At 42.6% G+C, this 20,393-nt stretch overlaps 1 protein-coding gene across 1 annotated transcript in view; it reads left to right on the top strand.

Moving 5' to 3' along the window:
• The first annotated feature begins 667 nt into the window (after positions 1 to 667).
• Positions 668 to 20,393, top strand: part of nars1 (asparaginyl-tRNA synthetase 1) — a 43,244-nt gene continuing 23,518 nt past the window's right edge. Inside the window, exons 1-6 of the mRNA XM_078219935.1 lie at positions 668 to 863; positions 7,497 to 7,579; positions 7,681 to 7,746; positions 14,455 to 14,547; positions 18,408 to 18,497; positions 19,306 to 19,384. Of these exons, the coding sequence (XP_078076061.1) occupies positions 818 to 863; positions 7,497 to 7,579; positions 7,681 to 7,746; positions 14,455 to 14,547; positions 18,408 to 18,497; positions 19,306 to 19,384 (457 nt within the window). The 5' untranslated portion in view covers positions 668 to 817. The remainder of the gene's footprint in view (positions 864 to 7,496; positions 7,580 to 7,680; positions 7,747 to 14,454; positions 14,548 to 18,407; positions 18,498 to 19,305; positions 19,385 to 20,393) is intronic.

The raw sequence follows: 20,393 nt of genomic DNA, 5'->3' as shown, positions 1-20,393 counted from the left end.
GTTTGCACATTCTCTGTGTCTGTGTGATTTCCTCCGGTTGCTCCAGTTTCCTCCCATAGTCCAAAGATGTGCGGGTTAGGTGCATTGGCCATGCTAAATTGCCCCTTAGTGTCCCAGGATGCGTTGGTTACGGGGATTAGTGGGGTAAGTATGTGGGGTTACGGGGATAGGGCCTAGGTGAGATTGTTGTTGGTGCAGACTCGATGGACTGAATGGCCTCCTTCAGTACTGAAGGGTTTCTTCACTTTAGATTATATGCTCATATGTCTGGAGTTGGACTGATTGCTCAGTTTGAGCTGGGAGCGCAGCACAGGACTGATGCTGGGATAGGGTTAGTGCAGCTACAGTGAAGGACCATAGATAGAGGGAGGGTGACTTTGACACTGCTACTCAGGTGGAGAGGGTAAATTCCAGCTCTGTTGTGATTTCTACATCCTCCCTCTCTGGTTGTCCCTAGGCAGCGAGAGTAAGTAGAGTCCTGCCCGATCTGATGCAATCCTCCGCCAGCCTCACCCTTTATCTTTCTCTCACTGATGCAATCAGCCTTCTCGGCAACGCGCAAGCGCGGCCTCCTCGGTATTGGGCAGGCGCGGCCCCTGATTGACACCTGTACGTCGTGGCGCGGGGCCACTCTGTCCAATCAGCGGCTGGGGAATGGGGAGGAGGCGGGGCCGGATGTCGCCCCTCCCCCTCGTCGGCCGGTCAGACAGATCGTGCCGGTACTGGGAGGCTGCTGTTCCGCAGAGCGAGTGCAGCGGTAGCGGCAGCGGCAGCCCTGGGCCAGGGAAGGTAGTGAACGAAAAGGAAAACCCTTAAAATGTCTTCCGGGGACATCAGTCAGGAGGCGGAGAAGCTGTCGTTGGGTAAGGAGCAGATTTGCCCTTGAGTTTGGGTGTTACCCGCTTGGTATGGTGTCCGTTCCCCTCTGGGTTGGTACGGTGTGGGTGCCCCCCTCTGGGTTGGTACGGTGTGGGTGCCCCCCTCTGGGTTGGTACGGTGTGGGTGCCCCCCTCTGGGTTGGTACGGTGTGGGTGCCCCCCTCTGGGTTGGTACGGTGTGGGTGCCCCCCTCTGGGTTGGTACGGTGTGGGTGCCCCTCCCAGTTGGTACAGTGTGGGTGCCCCTCCCGGTTGGTACAGTGTGGGTGTCCCCCTAGTTGGTATGGTGTGCATACCCCCCTGGTTGGTGTGGAGTGGGTACCCCCCTTGTTGGTACAGGGTGTGGATGCCCCCCTGGTTGGTACAGCGTGGGTGCTTCCAGGTTGGTACATTGTAGGTATCCCCGGTTGGTATGTTGTGATTCTCTCCTCCCATCCCCGGTTGGTACAGTGTAGGGCGTGAGGCTAGAAAATGCTAAAACTGTCCCTGCTGTCAGAATGGAAAGCACCTCCTCGGGTTTTGGTTTTTGTTCAGGGTCAACTGGGTGTGAAAGAACTGTAGCTTGAATCATCAACCTCAGCACCCATCAGTGTAGTGAACACACACCATAAAGTGTATAAAATTATGAGGAGTCTGGATAGAGTATGCGTACAAATCAGGGTGCACCCACCCACACAAACCAAGGATTGGCACTCAACCCCACACAAACAGGAATGTAGCCACCCTTATTTCTTAAAAAGGGGATTCGGTGGCTAGCTGATTAAACATTGGAATGGACTAATATGTGGAGTGGAATGAAATGCGTTCCCTCTTGTTAAAACTGGGGATGCTGCAGAACATGCGTTAGATTTGTACTATGGATTTTGCTATGTTCTTGGACACTCAAATGTATCACAGGGGTTTTAGAGATGTTATTAAACAGTTCCCTCTGAGGTTAGTTAGTAAAGGCACCGAGTAACAGAACCATACAGACCAGGGTCCAGGGTCACAGCTCCAGGGTCCCAGGTTCGATTCTCGGCTCGGGTCACTGTCTGTGTGGAGTTTGCACATTCTCCTCGTGTCTGCGTGGGTTTCCTCCGGGTGCTCCGGTTTCCTCCCACAGTCCAAAGATGTGCGGGTTAGGTTGATTGGCCAGGTTAAAAAAATTGCCCCTTAGAGTCCTGGGATGCGTAGGTTAGAGGGATTAGCGGGTAAATATGTGGGGGTAGGGCCTGGGTGGGATTGTGGTCGGTGCAGACTCGATGGGCCGAATGGCCTCCTTCTGCACTGTAGGGTTTCTATAAAAAAAAAAAAAGAGGGTATCAGACTCAATTCTCAATCTGAAACCAAAAGTGGAAATACTGGAAAATCCCCAGTCTGTTTGGTTTAGCTAGTTTCAACAAGGCAGGCAGTGGAGCAGTTGTTTGGGTTTGCACATCAGAAAAGGACCAAACCACCACAAGTACGTGCGAAAATGCATGTCTCTGCAAGAGGAGGAGATTCTTCAAGCCATAAAACCTGCAATTTTGAAACAAGTTGAGGAGGCATTTATTGTTTTTAGTTGCTGATGAACAACAGCATAACTCTGATTCATAATTTTGCTCTTTCCCCATCGCTATCAATTATACTGCAATGTGACTGTTCTCTCTAAATCAGCAAAAATACAACATACTGAAATACAGCATCAAATTCGACGCATTCTTGCATTTGCAGTTCTTGGTCTGTAGGCATTCTGGAGGTGAACAGGATTGATGATTTCAAAAGGAAATTCGATACCAAAATAAGGAAAATAAATTTGTAGGGTTATCGGCATAGCCCTGGGAAAGGACCTAACTTGATTAAAAGCAAATTACTGTGGATGCTGGAATCTGAAACCAAAAGAGAAAATGCTGGAAAATCTCAGCAGGTCTGGAAAGGCACAGCAGATTTCGAGTCCAGCTGACCGTTTGTCAAAGCTTTGACAGAAGGTCATCTGGACTCAGAACGTCAGCTCTTTTCTCTCCTTACAAATGCTGCCAGACCTGCTGAGATTTTCCAGTATTTTCTCTTTTGGGACCTAATTTGGTTGTTCGATGGAATCTTGAATTGGTCCCAAAGGGCCAAAAATGTCCCTTCTGTGCCTCTTCTGCTCATCAACAGCATCTTCAACCCCTTGACTCCCTATCACCTAGGACAGTGGTTCCCAAACTTTTTTCACTGGACCGCACTTTCGGAATAAAAATTTGCTCGCGCCACACCAAATTTTTTATTGATAAGAAATACATTCAAAAACAAAAAAATAACAACTACAAGTGCTTGATTCATAACATAGAACACAACTACTTTATAATATGATAATGGGACATCCAGAAAGTATAAAACAATCACTTTGGAAAAATATCTAATCCATGTTTAAATGTTTCTTTGATTGTCCTTGAATCTTCCCGCCACACTTGCCATCCTCTCTTGCCGCACCCTTTGGGAACCATTGACCTAGGAGAAGGACAAGGTCAGTAAGTGTATGAAAGCACCATACACCACCACAAGTTCCTCTCCAAGCCACACAACATCCTGACTTGGAACTATATTGCCGTTCCTTCACTGAATCAAAGTCCTGGAGCTCCCTTCCGAATAGCATTGTGGTTGTATCTTCATCACATGGGCTGCAGTGGTTCAAGAATGTGACTTATCCTACCTTTTCCAGGGCAATTAGAGATGGAGCATAAATGCTCACCTAATTGGCAATGCTCATGTTCCGAAAGTGAATTTTAAAAAGTGAAGCATCCATCTCTTGTAGTGTACATGTACTTTGGGAAAGTAAGCATGGAGAGTTTTTGGTGCATTGACTATAATTAACATCATTGGCCTATATTTGGATCACTGTGACAATCATTTATATCTCTTCAGTAAAATGTTTGCTTCTTCCACAATTTACCAGCTGTGGTAAGAAGCAAAGCAACCCAATTATACAGACTTTGTACGATCTAGTGCCTTGGTCCAGGCCATTTCCAGGGTTAGTTCAGAAGCAATGACATTGTTCTGGATCCAGAGTCACTTGTAGTCAGGTTAAGGTCAACAGATTTCCTTCCCTGAAGGAGATTGCTGAACCAGATGGACTTTTATGAGAATCTGATAGATTCATGGTAGCCATTACTGAAGCTAATTTTTATTCCACGTTTAAATAGTTAACTTTATATAGGTTTTCCATCTGCTTTAGTGGGATTTGAATGCATCCCTTGACCATTAGTTCAGACCTCTGAATTACTTCATATTCAGTAATGTAACTACTATAATACAATACCGATTGACCATATAATCCAGACTGATTTTGGTGCAAAGATAAGGGAATCTGCATTATAGGTGTTGCACCCTTGTTTAAATCAAGGAATGTCTTGTCCATTTTGGTGTTTATTTTGTTAAGGGTCTCGTGCACAATTAGTAGAGGAGCAACTACTCTTCTAGTGTCCTGTTATTTTAAGACCATAAGACATCGGAGCAGAATTAGGCCACTCGGCCCATCGAGTCTGCTCCGCCCTTCAATCATGGCTGATATTTTTCTCATCCCCATTCTCCTGTCTTTTCCCCATAACCCTTTATTAATCAAGAACCTATCTATCTCTGTCTTAAAGGCACACAATGACCTGGCCTCTACAGCCTTCTGCGGCAAAGAATTCCACAGATTCACCACTCTCTGGCTGAAGGAATTCCTCCTCATCTCTGTTTTAAAGGATCGTCCCTTTAGCCTGAGGTTGTGCCCTCTGGTTCTAGCTTTTCCTACTAGTGGAAACATCCTCTCCATGTCCACTCGATCCAGGTCTCGCAGGATCCTGTAAGTTTCAACAAGATCCCCCCGCATCCTTCTAAACTCCAACGAGTACAGACCCAGAGTCCTCAACCGTTCCGCACATGACGAGCTCTTCCCTTCCCTTTCCCGTACGTCAAGATTTTCCCTCGATCAACAGCTCCAGAAGCTGCTTAATTGTTTATTCATCTTATTGCTGTTTCTGTGACTTTATTCAAGAAGGGCAGCAGTGATCAGCCAGGTAATCACAGATCAATTAGTCTAACATCAGTGGTAGGGAAATTATCGAATAAAATTTGAGGGACATGATTAATCAACACTTAGAAAGGCAGACATTGATCAGAGATAGTCAACATGGATTTGTTGGTGGGAAATCCTGTCAAACTAACTGAATTGAGTTTTTTGAAAAGGTAACTAAATATATTGGAGAGGGTAGCACAGTTGATGTGGTTTACATGGACTTTAGTAAGACCTTTGACAAGATCCAACATGGAATGCTGTATCCAAGGTAAGTTGGCAAATTGGATCCAAAATTGGCTTGTTAATAAGAGGCAAAAGGTGATGATGGAGGGTTGCTTTTGTGATTGGAAGCCTATGACCAGCAGTATACCACAGGGATCAGTGCTGGGACCCTTGGTGTTTGTTAGAGACTTTAATGACTTAGATGTGAATGTATAAAGTATGATTAGTAAGTTTGCAGATGATATGAAAATTGGGGGCATTGTTGATAGAACTTAGGCTAGAGACCGATATTGTTTAGCTGGTAAATTGGGCAGAGCAATGGCAGTTGGAATTTAATCCTGATAAGAGTGAGGTGATACGTTTTGTGAGGTCTGATAAAGGTAGGATATACACAATGAACGGCAGGTCCCGAGGAAGTATTAAGGAGCAAAGGCACCTTGGTGTTCATGTCCATAGGTCCCTGAAGGTGGCAGCACAGGTAGATGGGGTGGTGAAGAAGGCATTGGAATGCTTGCCTTTATTAGCCAGGGCATAGAATATAGGAGCAGGGTACAACTTTATAAAACATTGGTTAGGCCAGAGATGGAGTATTATGTGCAGTTCTGCTTTCGGAAGGATGTGATTGCGTTGGATGGGCTGCAGAGGAGATTCACCAGGGTGTTGCCTGGGATGGAAAGTTTCAGCTATGAGGAGACACGGTATAGGATGTGTTTCTTTTCCTTGGAGCAGAGGAGGCTGAGGGGGTACCTGATAAAGGTATACAAAGTTATGAGAGGGATAGATAAGATAGATCGTAGAAACTTTTCCTTTGTGGCAGAGGTGTCTAAGACCATAGGGCATAGGTTTAAGGTGAGGAGTAAGTGGTTTAGTGGGGACCTGAGGAAAGGTTTTTTCACCCGGAGGGAGGTGGAAATATGGCACGCGCTGCCTGAGAGGGTGGTGGAGGCAGGTACTCTCACAACTTTTAAGAAGTTGAGCACTTAAATCACCAAGGCATATTAGGCTATGGACCAAGTGCTGGTAAATGGGATTAGTATAGATTGGTATTATAGTCGGCATGGATGTGGTGGGCCAAAGGGCTTGTTTCTGTGCTGCACAATTCTATGACTGGGCGGCACGGTAGCACAGTGGTTAGCATTGCTGCTTCACAGCTTCAGGGACCTGGGTTCGATTCCCGGCTTGGGTCACTGACTGTGTGGAGTTTGCACATTCTCCTCGTGTCTGCGTGGGTTTCCTCCGGGTGCTCCAGTTTCCTCCCGCAGTCCAAAGATGTGCGGGTTAGGTTGATTGGCCATGCTAAAATTGCCCCTTAGTGTCCCGAGATGAGTAGGTTAGAGGGATTAGTGGGTAAAATATGTAGGGATATGGAGGTAGGGCCTGGGTGGGATTGTGGTCGGTGCAGACTCGATGGGCCGAATGGCCTCTTTCTGTACTGTAGGGACTCTATCATTCAAAAAATATATATTGTTACAAAACCTACTTAAATAGGACCTAAATTACTCAATGTTTCTTGGGGTGTTATTGTTATAAATGCAAGTCTTTTTTTGTTATATTTACAAAAATTTTGATTTGATTTATTATTGTCACATGTATTAACATATAGTGAAACGTATTGTTTCTTGCGCGCTATACAGACAAAGCATACCGTTCATAGAGAAGGAAACGAGAGAGTGCAGAATGTAGTGTTACAGTCATAGCTAAGGTGTAGAGAAAGATCAACTTAATGCAAGATAAGTCCATTCAAAAGTCTGACAGCAGCAGGGAAGAAGCTATTCTTGAGTCGGTTGGTACGTGACCTCAGACTTTTGTATCTTTTTCCCGAAGGAAGAAGGTGGAAGAGAGAATGTCCGGGGTGCGTGGGGTCGTTAATTATGCTGGCTGTTTTGCCGAGGTAGTGGGAAGTGTAGACAGAGTCAATGGATGGGAGACTGGTTTGCATAATGGATTGGGCTACATTCACGACCGTTTGTAGTTTCTTGCAGTCTTGGGCAGAGCAGGAACCATACCAAGCTGTGATACAACAGAAAGAATGCTTTCTGTGGTACATCTGTAAAAGTTGGTGAGAGTCGTAGCTGACATGCCAAATTTCCTTAGTCTTCTGAGAAAGTAGAGGCATTGGTGGGATTTCTTAACTATAGTGTCAGCATGGGGGGACCAGGACAGGTTGTTGGTGATCTGGACACCTATAAACCTGAAACTCTCGACCCTTTCTACTTCGTCCCCATTGATGTAGACAGGGGCATGTTCTCTTTTATGCTTCCTGAAGTCGATGACAAACTCCTTCGTTTTGTTGACATTGAGGGAGAGATTATTGTTGCCGCACCAGTTCACCAGATTCTATAGATCTCTAACACTTCTAGCTACAAAACTAAGATTTTTAACTTTAATATTTTACAGGTGAATTATATGTCTCTGGTCGTGAAGGAGATGATGCAATTGGTACAGGGACGAAGGACAAACCATTTAAAACAGTTCTTCAGGTAAACTTTCAGTCAGTGATAGCTATAAAAAGAAATTCTTCCTTGTTTTACTGAACACTTGTGTAGCTTGTGAATTGATTATGTTTCTGCACATTTTTTAGGCCTTACAAGCTGCAGGGAAGGAGCCATTCCCAACTATCTATGTGGATTCCCAAAAGGAAAATGAGGTATTTCCAATTTTTTTTATGTAAAGGTGCTTTCATCAATATTTCCACGTGATCTATTTGAATATGAGGCCAGATCAATAGTTAGCATGCTGGCTAGAAACAAGCAGCAAAATGTTCCTGGTTTGATTTTTTGGTCTGTGATCGTGATTGGAGCAGGAGAAAAGCTGCAATTGATTTGTAGGAAATCTAAATGCATTTTGCAACTCGTGTATTAGAAAAGTCGAAGATAATGCATTAGTTGAAGGATATCAAACATCGTATATAAGTATTTAGCTTTTAACCTACATGTCTTGTATATCTACTTCATCTAATTTCTATCTTGCTTATGTATGCATAAAATTCATTTATTTATTCTGCCCAAGGCATGTCCTTGTTAGATTATCCACTGAGGTTTCACCCTGAGCCATTCCCTGGATAGTTTTTGTCAAGGGTGGTTTGCCATTGCCTTTCATTGTCAGGGACAAGGAGTCAGGTCTCAAGACTATCTCAGCCAGAATGGGAATTAAGCCCACGCTATTGGCATTATGTTGAATACGAGAGATCTAGCCAACTGTGTTAACTAACCCCCATAAATAATGAATATCATAGACATTAAAATTGAGATTAACTATTTTCCTTGAGGAACCATATGATTCCAAATGCCGAGTGAAGTGCGACTTGTTTCTTTTCAGAAGCACTGCAGATTGAACCAGAGGTACGCGACTAACACTATTTGACTAATGTGGCAATAATATGATTTAAATCATCACCACATTCCATATTGGTGATTAAAATTTTCTGTTGATTAATATGTGAATAAAATCCAAACCACCTCATCAACAATGGTAAACTTACATTAAACAATTCTGACTATTTTAGCACTCGCTGGGATTTGCTTAATTACAATACAACAAGCTCACATTCAAACTGCAAAATTACATATAAGCTTAAGTCCACTGTCTATTTGCAACACCTTAGTCAGCTTCTGATATTAAAATTATTCCTTGGACGTTCTGTGTATAACTTTGTACACTCACTTGGGCAGTAAACTGAATGTGACTTTGGATGTTATGCCTTCCATGGTTATGTCCTTGATTCACCTTTGACCTATGTTTGTGGTGATTTTATTGTCATCTTTAGTTGGCATCTTCTCAACTGTATCTATCCTGCAAACATTTTTTTTTGTTGACTTGTACTGTATTTCTCTGCTTACAAATTTGTCTATTAAAGTAACTATTGGCATGTGGGATCAAAAGGATCAAAGGATATGAGAGGAAGGGAGAAATCAGGATATTGAGTTTGATGATCAGCCATGATCAAAATGAATGGCGGAGCAGGCTTTATGGCCTGAATTGCCTACTTCTGCTTCTAGTTTCAATGTACTTATTACAATTTTCCCTTCTACTTGGACATAAAATAGCTTAACCTTTCTTCAGCCCAACTAACTTCTTGGATCTTCTACCCACACCCGAAAACCCTCTTAAGCCCTATTGAAAATATTCTGATGTAGGTGTATTTAGGCAAACCACAGGGTCCGGACAAGTGTCTTACAGGAACAATGCCATTAAAACTTCAAAAGAAGGGATTCAATGAGAGTCCCCTCTTTTGCGATAGTCTAGTTATAAGTAGGGACACTTAAGCCTTGTCTCACTTAGACATAATCAGTTGCTTTTAAAATAGTGGCACCCTTAAAATTTACAGAGAGAGGTTGGTCCAGCCAAAATGATTTATCTGCAATACTGCCAGCTGCCCTGCAGCAATTTAAAGCAGGAAGTAGTGTTAATTAATACAAGATGAGACTTCCACCCCGATTTGAGAGGAAGTCCTACCTTCAAGACCTGTCGACCAATTGGATAACCTTCTGTCCTGCAGTTCTAGCAGGTGGACGTGTGACGTCTGTTGGGACTACCACCAGACCTGACAGAGGAACCCAGCCTCAGAGGTACGTCTGAGATTTGGCGGAACCAGGACTGCAGGCTCAGGTGATGTGTGCGGGGGGCCGAGTTTGAAAGGCCAAGGCAGAGGATAAAGGAAGTAGGGTTGGTGCCTGTGATGGGGGCAGGGGACTTGCAAAGAAGGTTCCCCCCTCTCCACTTGCCTGGCACCAGCTGTGCAGCTATGGCCACTGCCACACCTAAAATAGTTGTGGGTGTATTAGTTGCCATTAATTGGCCACTTATTGCCCTCAGTAAACATCAGGACAGACAGGTCCACCTGTCACAGACATTTCCCCACCCATCAAATTTCAGATTCGTCGAGCCACTGCTCAATTTTACTTGCCCCCACTGTCATCAGGGAATATGAAACCCAGCCTAATTTGAGGCAAACATAAGGCAAACTGGTGATGACATACATCTGGAGACTGTTGAAGTACCAATCAGAGCAAGACATGCTGACATTTACAGATCACTTCTGGAATATTGCTTGCTGTTTTGGTCATCCACTTCCAAAAAAGGTAAACATTAAAAAGGACTCATTAACCAAGATGATTCTGGCCTTTTAAGTGACCAAGTTTTAAGACCAAGGACCTAAACTTACATTTCATAGAATAGAATCCCTACAGTGTGGAAATAGGCCATTCAGCCCATTGAGTCTGCACAACTCTCTGAAAGAGCCTCCCATTCAGGTCCCCTCCTCCCACCAATGCCTGTAACCCCACATATTTACCATGGCTGATTCCACCTAACTTACACATCTTTGGATGCTAAGGAGCAATTCAGCGTGACCAATCCATCTAACCTGCGCATCTTTGGACTGTGGGATGAAATCGGAGCACCCAGAGGAAACCCCTGCAGACACACAGGGAGAATGTCCAAACTCCACATAGACAGTCACCCAAGGCCAGAATCGAACCCTTGGGTTCCTGGCGCTGTGAGGCAGCAGTGCTAACTGCTGTGTCGCCATACCACCCTATTTACAGGGAAAATACTCCAGAGAGACGTGATGGAAGTTTAAAATCATTAATGTTGTAAGTGACCATGCTCTTTAATTTGGATGACGTTCAGAGATTGGAAAAACCTTTGTATCTCAGGGTATTTGTTTTTGCTTGCCTTGTTATTAAGCTACTGAAGTTGCCAATTGAGTGAGCTGATGTGGTCTCCTCTATATCGGAGAGACCAAACATAGACTGGGTGATCGCTTTGCTGAGCACCTTCGGTCTGTGCGCAATCGGGACCCTGAACTTCCGGTTGCTTGCCATTTTAACACACGATCCTGCTCCCATGCCCACATGTCTGTCCTTGGCTTGCTGCAATGTTCCAGTGAAGCTCAACGCAAACTGGAGGAATATCATCTCATCTTCCGGCTAGCCACATTATAGCCGCACAGGCGGCACAGTGGTTAGCACTGCTGCCTCACAGCACCAGGGACCCGGGTTTGATTCCCGGCTTGGGTCACTGTCTGTGTGGAGTTTGCACGTTCTCCCCGTGTCTTCATGAGTTTCCTCCCACAGTCTGAAAGATATGCTGGTTAGGTGCATTGACCCGAACAGGTGCCGGAGTGTGGTGACTCGGGGAATATCACAGTAACTTCATTGCAATGTTAATGTAAGCCTTACTTGTGACTGATTAAAATAAAAAAATAAAAAAATAAGCCTTCCAGTCTCAACATCGAATTCAACAACTTCAGATGATTAGCCTCAACCCCTTTGTTTTCATTTTATTTAATCTTTTTTACTGTTCTCCATCTTTTATTTCTTCATTGTCTTTCTTTATTTTGCTTTCCCCCCTTGTTCTCCCTATTTTATTCCCTCTTTCCTTACCTTTTCTCCCCCTCTACTTCCCTTTCTCCCCTTTTCTCAATTTTTATCTCTCTTCCACCCATCCCCCCCCCCCCCACCCCCCACACACATTTTCATCTGTCACAGCTTACCCTCTGATTTCAGCCTGTCTGTCATTGGCCATTCACACCTTTTAGTCTCTCTATGGACTGCCATTAGCAGTCCAGATTTTAGCAGGACTGCCATTAGCAGTCCAATTTTTGTGGCTATGACTCATCTTTCATTCCCTCACCCTACAGTATAAATATCTCCTACTTTCTGTGCTTTTTAACTTTGACAGAAGGTCATCTGGACTCAGTTCCAGAGATGTAGAGGAAAGGATTGCAAAGATGATTCTGGATAGGAGCGAAAGTAACAGGGTAGTTGTTATGGGGGACTTTAACTTTACAAATATTGACTGGAAAAGCTATAGTTTGAGTACTTTAGATGGGTCAGTCTTTGTCCAATGTGTGCAGGAGGGTTTCCTGACACAGTATGTAGATAGGCCAACAAGAGGCGAGGCCACATTGGATTTGGTACTGGGTCATGAACCAGGCCAGGTGTTAGATTTGGAGGTAGGGTGAACACTTTGGTGATAGTGACCACAATTCGGTTACGTTTACTTTAGCGGTGGAAAGGGATAGGTATATACCGCAGGGCAAGAGTTATAGCTGGGGGAAAGGAAATTATGATACAGTTAGGCAAGATTTAGGATGCATAGGATGTGGAAGGAAACTGCAGGGGATGGGCACAATTGAAATGTGGAGCTTGTCCAAGGAACAGCTACTGCGTGTCCTTGATAAGTATGTACCTGTCAGGCAGGGAGGAAGTGGTCGAGTGAGGGAACTGTGGTTTACTGAAGAAGTTGAATCTCTTGTGAAGAGGAAGAAGGAGACTTATGTAAAGATGAGACGTGAAGGCTCAGCTAGGGCACTTGAGAGTTACAAGTTAGCCAGGAAGGACCTAAAGAGAGAGCTAAGAAGAGCCAGGAGGGGACATGAGAAGTCTTTGGCAGGTAGGATCAAAGAAAACCCTAAAGCTTTCTATAGGTATGTCAGGAATAAAAGAATGACTAGGGTAAGATTAGGGCCAGTTAAGGACAGTAGTGGAAAGTTGTGCATGGAGTCCGAAGAGATAGGAGAGGTGCTAAATGAATATTTTTCGTCAGTATTCACACAGGAAAAAGACAATGTTATCGAGGAGAATACTGAGATACAGGCTAGTAGACTAGACGGAATTGAGGTTCATAAGGAGGAGGTGTTAGCAATTCTGGAAAGTGTGAAAATAGATAAGTCCCCTGGCCGGATGGAATTTATCCTAGGATTCTCTAGGAGGTTAGGGAGGAGATTGCAGAGCCTTTGGCTTTGATCTTTATGTTGTCATTGTCTACAGGAAGAGTGCCAGAAGACTGGAGGATAGCAAATGTTGTCCCCTTGTTCAAGAAGGGGGGTAGAGACAACCCTGGTAATTCTAGACCAGTGAGCCTTACTTCTGTTGTGGGCAAAGTTTTGGAAAGGATTATAAGAGATAGGATTTATATTGATTAGGGATAGTCAAGACGGTTTTGTGAAGGGTAGGTCGTGCCTCACAAACCTTATTGAGTTCTTTGAGAAGGTGACCAAAGAGGTGGATAAGGGCAAAGCAGTTGATGTGGTGTATATGGATTTCAGTAAAGCGTTTGATAAGGTTCCCCACGGTAAGTTATTGCAGAAGATACGGAGGCATGGGATTGAGGGTGATTTAGCGGTTTGGATCAGAAATTGGCTAGCTATAAGAAGACAGAGGGTGGTGGTTGATGGGAAATGTTCATCCTGGAGTTCAGTTACTAGAGGTGTACCGCAAGGATCTGTTTTGGGGCCACTGCTGTTTGTCAGTTTTATAAATGACCTGGATGAGGGTGTAGAAGGATGGGTTAGTAAATTTGCAGATGACACTAAAGTTGGTGGAGTTGTGGACAGTGCAGAAGGATGTTGCAGGTTACAGAGGGACATAGATAAGCTGCAGAGCTGGGCTGAGAGGTGGCAAATGGAGTTTACTGCGGAAAAGTGTGAGGTGATTCACTTTGGAAAGAGTAACAGGAATACAGAGTATTGGGCTAATGGTAAGATACTTGGTAGTATGGATGAGCAGAGAGATCTCGGTGTCCATGTGCATAGATCCCTGAAAGTTGGCACCCAGGTTGATAGGGTTGTTAAGAAGGCGTATGGTGTGTTAGCTTTTATTGGTAGAGGGATTGAGTTTCGGAGCCATGAGGTCATGTTGCAGCTGTACAAAACTCTGGTGCGGCCACACTTGGAGTATTGCGTACAGTTCTGGTCACCGCATTATAGGAAGGATGTGGAAGCATTGGAAAGGGTGCAGAGGAGATTTACCAGGATGTTGCCTGGGAAGGTCTTATGAGGAAAGGCTGAGGGACTTGAGGCTGTTTTCGTTAGAGAGAAGAAGGTTAAGAGGTGACTTAATAGAGGTATACAAGATGATCAGAAGATTGGATAGGGTGGACAGATGGTGATGGCTAGCACGAGGGGACATAGCTTTAAATTGAGGGGTGATAGATATGGGACAGATGTCAGAGGTAGGTTCTTTACTCAGAGAGTAGTAAGGGCCTGGAATGCCCTGCCTGCAACAGTAGTGGACTCGCCAACATTAAGGGCATTTAAATGGTCATTGGATAAACATATGGATGATACTGGAATAGTGTAGGTTAGATGGGCTTTAGATTGGTTTCACAGGTCGGCGCAACATTGAGGGCCGAAGGGCCTGTACTGCGCTGTAATGTTCTATGTTCAACGTCAGCTCTTTTCTCTCCTTATAGACACTGCCAGATCTCCTGAGATTTTCCAGCATTTTCTTTTTTGATGATGAGAAGCAATGATTACAATGCTGGAAATTTGTCCTTGTTCTCTTGGTGACATCACTGTACTATTTACAATAATAACACGACTGCATTTAACATTTTAATTTTTTTTAAGCGCTGGGAAGTTATATCAAAATCACAGATGAAAAATGTTAAAAAGCTCTGGCAACGGGATCAAATAAAGAATGAATCAAAAGAAAAAAAGGAGGTAAGCAAAACCGTTATTCATTTTGTACTCTTCATTTTAGTGAATTGGCCTTGAATCGGGCATGAGAATTGCTAGACAATGTTTATCTATTTCACTTTCTCTCATACTGGCAATGTGGCATTAGGTGAGGAAAAGCCCCAGTGTAAAGCTTCAGTAACCATAGGTTCAAATTTATTTTCTATTCATTGAATGTGGATGTTGCTGGCTGGGGCAGCATTTATCGCCCGTACCTACTGAGTGGCTTGCTAGGCCATTTCAGAAGGCATTTACCGTGGATCACATGGAGGACAGACCAGGTAAGGGTGGCAGATTTCCTTCCCTAAAGGGCATTCGTGATAGGTTTTTAACAAGTGTTTTCATGGTCATCATTAGATGTTTATTTCCAGATTTTTCTATTGTATTTGTGATGATAGTAGTGGAATTGGTACAGATTTTTTTTATGTTGAAGCGGAATGTTTAAAAATTCAGCTTTATTCTACAGGCAGTTGGTATGTCTGGTAGGAATGCAGCTCAGATGCTGGGGGAGCAGGATAATTACTCATTTAGCCATGTAGTGTTGACTTAGAATAGAGCTAATGGATTTTTGTTTATGAATGGAGATTTTCCCCAGAGGTATTGATTGATTAGGTTGATTGAAAGGGTCATGAGTTATCATAAGGTGCATGGCCAATTCACCTAACCAGCACTTCTTTTGAACTGTGGGAGAAAACCGGAGCACCCGGAGGAAACCCACGCAGACACTGGGAAAACGTACAGGCTCCGCGCAGCCAGTGACCCAACTGGGAATCGAATCCAGGTCCCTGGCGCTCCAAGGCTGCAGCGCTAGCCACTGTGCCACCGTGCTGCCCAGAAGGAAATATGTGAAGGTAGAAATGAGATAAAAGACCTTAAATGTTTTCATTGTAATGAAGTTGGACACACAAAACCACAGTGTTGATAGTTTAAGCAACATACTAGGAAGGCAGATGCGTTAAAACAGGATAAGCTGGTGGGGTTTATTAAATTGGTAAAATAAACCATGGTTGAAGCTGAAGAAGTGCAAAGAATGTACAGCCTGTTCAGAGTTGGTTATTAAGCAAGTGTCAGATATTTTTTCAAGATTTTATTTGTATGGGTACAGTTTACTCGTATACAAGATGGAGTCAGTAAAGTGGTTAAGATCTTGAGGGGTACAGGATCAAGTCAATCTTTAATGGTGAGAGATCAGGTGATATGTAGCTTGGAAGGAGTATTGCCAGAAAAGGTGGTAATATGGGGAATTAACGGTGAAGGGAGTAGTGTTCCGTTATGTAAAGTAAGATTGGAGAATCCAGTGAGAAATGGTGAAGTGGTGGCAGGAGTACTGGATAAATTACCTTTCTCAGGCGTAGAATTTATCCTGGGTAATGATAGATGGGAGTAATTGTGCACATTGTAGATATAGGAAATGCCGTTCCAACTAAGCAATACCCATATAGACTCAGTCCACTGGAGTTGGCACAGGTTCAAAAGTAGATTGAAAGTATACTTAAGAGTGATATCATTGAAGAAAGTTGCAGTGATTGGAGCTTACCTATCATGATGGTACCAAAACCAGAAGGTACATAACGACTATATATGCTGCTCTGAACATTCTGTAATGTAAAATAAGTGGGTAAGGAACTAATTAACAAAAACTGCAAGTGCTGTACCTCTGAAATCAAACAAAGTGCTGGAAATAAATAGGTTGGTTAGGATCTGTGAATAGAAAAGGCATATTTAAGTTTCATGTTGTGATGGAAGTATACACTGAACCATTAATCTACCCTAATTAAAGATGACATCGGAGCAATAGTTAGAGATGACTTTGACTCTCATGATCACAATGTAGAATCAATTTGAGTGGAGATGAGGAATATTGACAAGAAGGGAGATGGGCAGAAAGCAGGAAACTGTAGGCCTGTTCGCTTCTTGTCTATCGTGGGGAAGATGCTAGAATTCATCATTAAGGGGGTTATAGTTGGGCATAACAAAAGGATAGAAGATAGATAAAGGTTATAGCTGGGATAATGAAAGGTTACAAAGACCTGTTGGTTATTTTTCTAAAAATCTAAATATTCATAAAAAGAAATATTTGCCCATCAGGGAGACATTGAGTTTGGTATTGGCATTGCAACATTTTAAGTTGCCAGCAAAGTGTAGTTACTCTGGTAATGCAGGTAAATGTAATGACCAGTTTAGATACAGTATATGAATGACCAGATAATCCATTTTCAGTTGAAGGTAAAACGTTGTCCAGGACAAATTAAACCTTCACTGCTCTTCAGACGATGCCACGTTACCATTGATGTCCACCTGCGAGGGCAGATCTTGACCATAACATTCCACCCCAAAGAGAGCAGTTCCGACAGTGCAGCACTCTCTCAGTACTGCTTTGGAGTGTCAATCTCGATATTGGCCTCTGGAGGGCACTTGATCCCATGATTTTCTGATTGAAGTGAGTGGTCTACCAGTGAGCCAAGCTTAATGCCAATGCTTTTAATTTGGACAGAATATTGTTGAATGGAAAAATATTTAATCAATAGTTACAATAATTTATATTCCAACTTGCACTGATGGGATGAAAGCTATTGATTTAATTAGCTGTTGTTTGGGTTTTAGATAAAGTGAATTTGGATAATTTGAACTGATTTCTAATGGGTACATTTCCACAATGCAAAACTCACACCAGTAAGTAATGATTGGCAGTCTTTTGTCCACTAGGATGAATAATACAGGAAAATTGTGTTTTTTTTTCTGAGGTCAGATTTCCCTGCCCTGCATTTCAGATGGGCTGGGCAAAAAAAATAGCTTTTTGATTTCCAAAAGTCAGTTTTGCTCCAGCCATCACTTAATAACATTTCTATGAATAGTTTTGACCTCTGGAGTTTTCTTCTCCCGCTGAAGTTTGAATTAGTTTCAACATTTATATTACACTCTTGGGATTGAAATGAGGAAAAGCAGGCCCCAGAAATGTAGTACAATGCCAGGAGTTCAGTTGTCTATTTTTAGCACAACGCCTTTCTGCAGTGTGCCATGTTGAACATTTATGTTCTAATATAAAATAATATTTTCTATAGATCTGTATTTTAAGATAAAGAATTCCGTCTCAAAAATGAGGAGCAGATTATTTTCTTGAACCCATTAAGTACAACAATACTTTGCATGAACAAACAGTAAGCCTCAATGAACTATTGCTCAAAGAAAAATATGCTATGCACAGTTATGGTCTCAATATTACTAAAAGGGCACAGTTGCAGCAGATAGAGCGCATAAAAAGATGTAAATGGATGGCACCAGAAGTGAGAGATTACCCCTACAGGGAAAGATTGAATAAGTTGGGACTTTTTTTAGAAAGGAGAGGACTTCGGGGAAACCAAATAGAAGTCTTAAAAATTTTGAATAGTTTGGACAGGGTAGGAAGTGGGAATGTTTCCACTTGTGGGAGAGTTGAAGACGAGGGTCGTAAATTGTTACTAATCAATCAAATGGGGAAATTTCTTTATTCGCTAATTGACGTGTGTGAAACTCGCAGCCAATTTAAGTGCTTGAGGCAAATAGCTTGGATGCTTTCAAAAGGAAACTCAAATGAGAGACAACAATGCAAAGCTGAGGGGATGCAGATGGAATGGGAGGAGTTGTGTGAAATGCAAACATCAGGACAGATGAGTTGGGCTAAATGGGCAGTTTCTGTGCTATATGTCCAATGTAATATGTAGAACTCCAGTAGCAAAGTCAGGCTATCGTTGGAAGCGTAAAGAATTACTGTAATGGTATTTGCTCATTTTTCTGATCAGTGGAACTGTATACTCTTCACTTTTAGTAGTAAAAGATCTTATTTTAAAATCTTTCCTTTTTAATAGCTGGAAGATGCATTACGGCGGGAGAAGAATTTGGAAGAGGCCAAAAAGATAGTTATTAAACTGGATGATAGTCTTGGAGAACCACATCAGGTAATCGACAATACAGATTAAAAATTGACAATACATAATCTACAATGTGCAATAAGCTAACAATGCATACAATAATTTGAACTGGACAACACCCCTGGGTAATTTTATGATAGCTCACGTTATAGCATATTGATCTATCATTAGGAAACCTGTTTAATTTTGGGGGCAATGGGGTGCCCTGATTTCAGTTGCAGAAAGTAAGTAATAAATAAATTGGGTCCTCCAATGCCTTTTATGTCACAAGAAAGTCAGTGTTTACACTTAAAGAATTTAAACTCTCTTCAGTCAAACAATTTAGGAGTAAACCAATGTAAAGTATCAAACTGTCTTTTTATTAATGGACTGATCCAGACCTGTAGGACTTAACTAACTGAAATAGTAAAATAATTAATTTATCATTTTCTTTCCATGGTAGTTTTAGAAAACTCCTACAGAATGGTACTGAGAAGCACTAGGCAGGAATATTTTATGGATGTTGGAATTTCTGTGAGGAATATCTTGGTAGTTATGTCCTATGAGTGTGGATTGCACGGTGCCACTAAGAAAAGCCATCCATGGAACCGTATCTAGGTTCTTTAAAACACTTAGTCAAGTTAGAAGACAGGCACAAAGTGCTTGAGTTGGGAGAGACGAGAGGGAGCAAGGATAGACAGTAATTAGGAACATAGGAGCAGGAATAGACCAATTAACCCCTTGAGCCTGCTGTCAGTCATGTAAGTCCAGATAACTTTTACTGAGGTTTTGAGTAAAAATTGAATATTTATTTTCATTGATTTGCTTAATTTATTTTTCATTGCCACGTTCATAGATAAAAATCCGAGCTACAGAAGCACATAGAGAGCAACGAGTGAAGCTCTTTGGCTGGGTCCACAGGTTGCGTAGACAAGGTTTGTGTTCTACCTTTTGGAATGATTTACATACTAGTCTAGGAAAGAGTTTAGCGGATAACAGTTGTTTCTTTTGCAGGCATACTTTGTAAACTAACAAAATCTGTACTTAACAAAAAAGATTTAGATGTATTCGACCACGCTACAACTGATCTTATTGACTTTTCTATCTTGAATGTTTGTAGTTAGGCTCCAATCATTTCAACTTGGATTTGAATCTTTCTTCATTAAACTATAGATCGGAACTTGGCATCATCGATATCATTTATGCAGTGGTTGAAATTTTATCTAAATGTATGGGGAGCTCCTAAACTTCAGATCCAAAAAAGCAGAATTTAACGTTTACTACTTTGCCGAAACAGTATTTAAGCTGTGCACTTCTTAGTTCTCCTCCTCCTATCAAGTAAACATGGGGGGAGATTATTTTTCCCCATGATATACTGGTGTCCCATTGTATGGTGTAATGATGGCTGGACAAACTGGTATTGCTGGTTTTGATCTGTCATCTTAATGGGCCTAGTCTTTGCTCAATGCATCATCTGAAACTTCCTGATTAATGCATCATAAGAGAATCATCACCACAAATATTATTTCCATTATTTGTATGCTGAGGAAAGAACAAATCTGACTGCAAAGTAAATACTTAGAGTGGAATTTAGTGGACCCTTTCACCGCGGGCGTAAATCCCAATATAGAACATAGAACATAGAACATTACAGCGCAGAACAGGCCCTTCGGCCCACGATGTTGCACCGACCAGTTAAAAAAAAACTGTGACCCTCCAACCTAAACCAATTTCTTTTCGTCCATGAACCTATCTACGGATCTCTTAAACGCCCCCAAACTAGGCGCATTTACTACTGATGCTGGCAGGGCATTCCAATCCCTCACCACCCTCTGGGTAAAGAACCTACCCCTGACATCGGTTCTATAACTACCCCCCCTCAATTTAAAGCCATGCCCCCTCGTGCTGGATTTCTCCATCAGAGGAAAAAGGCTATCACTATCC

This window comes from Mustelus asterias, chromosome 1 (genome assembly GCF_964213995.1).
Source record: "Mustelus asterias chromosome 1, sMusAst1.hap1.1, whole genome shotgun sequence".
In the NCBI taxonomy this organism is placed as follows: Eukaryota; Metazoa; Chordata; class Chondrichthyes; order Carcharhiniformes; family Triakidae; genus Mustelus; species Mustelus asterias.
Note: the sequence above shows the minus strand (reverse complement) of the source record. Positions and strands in the feature narration are given on the sequence as shown.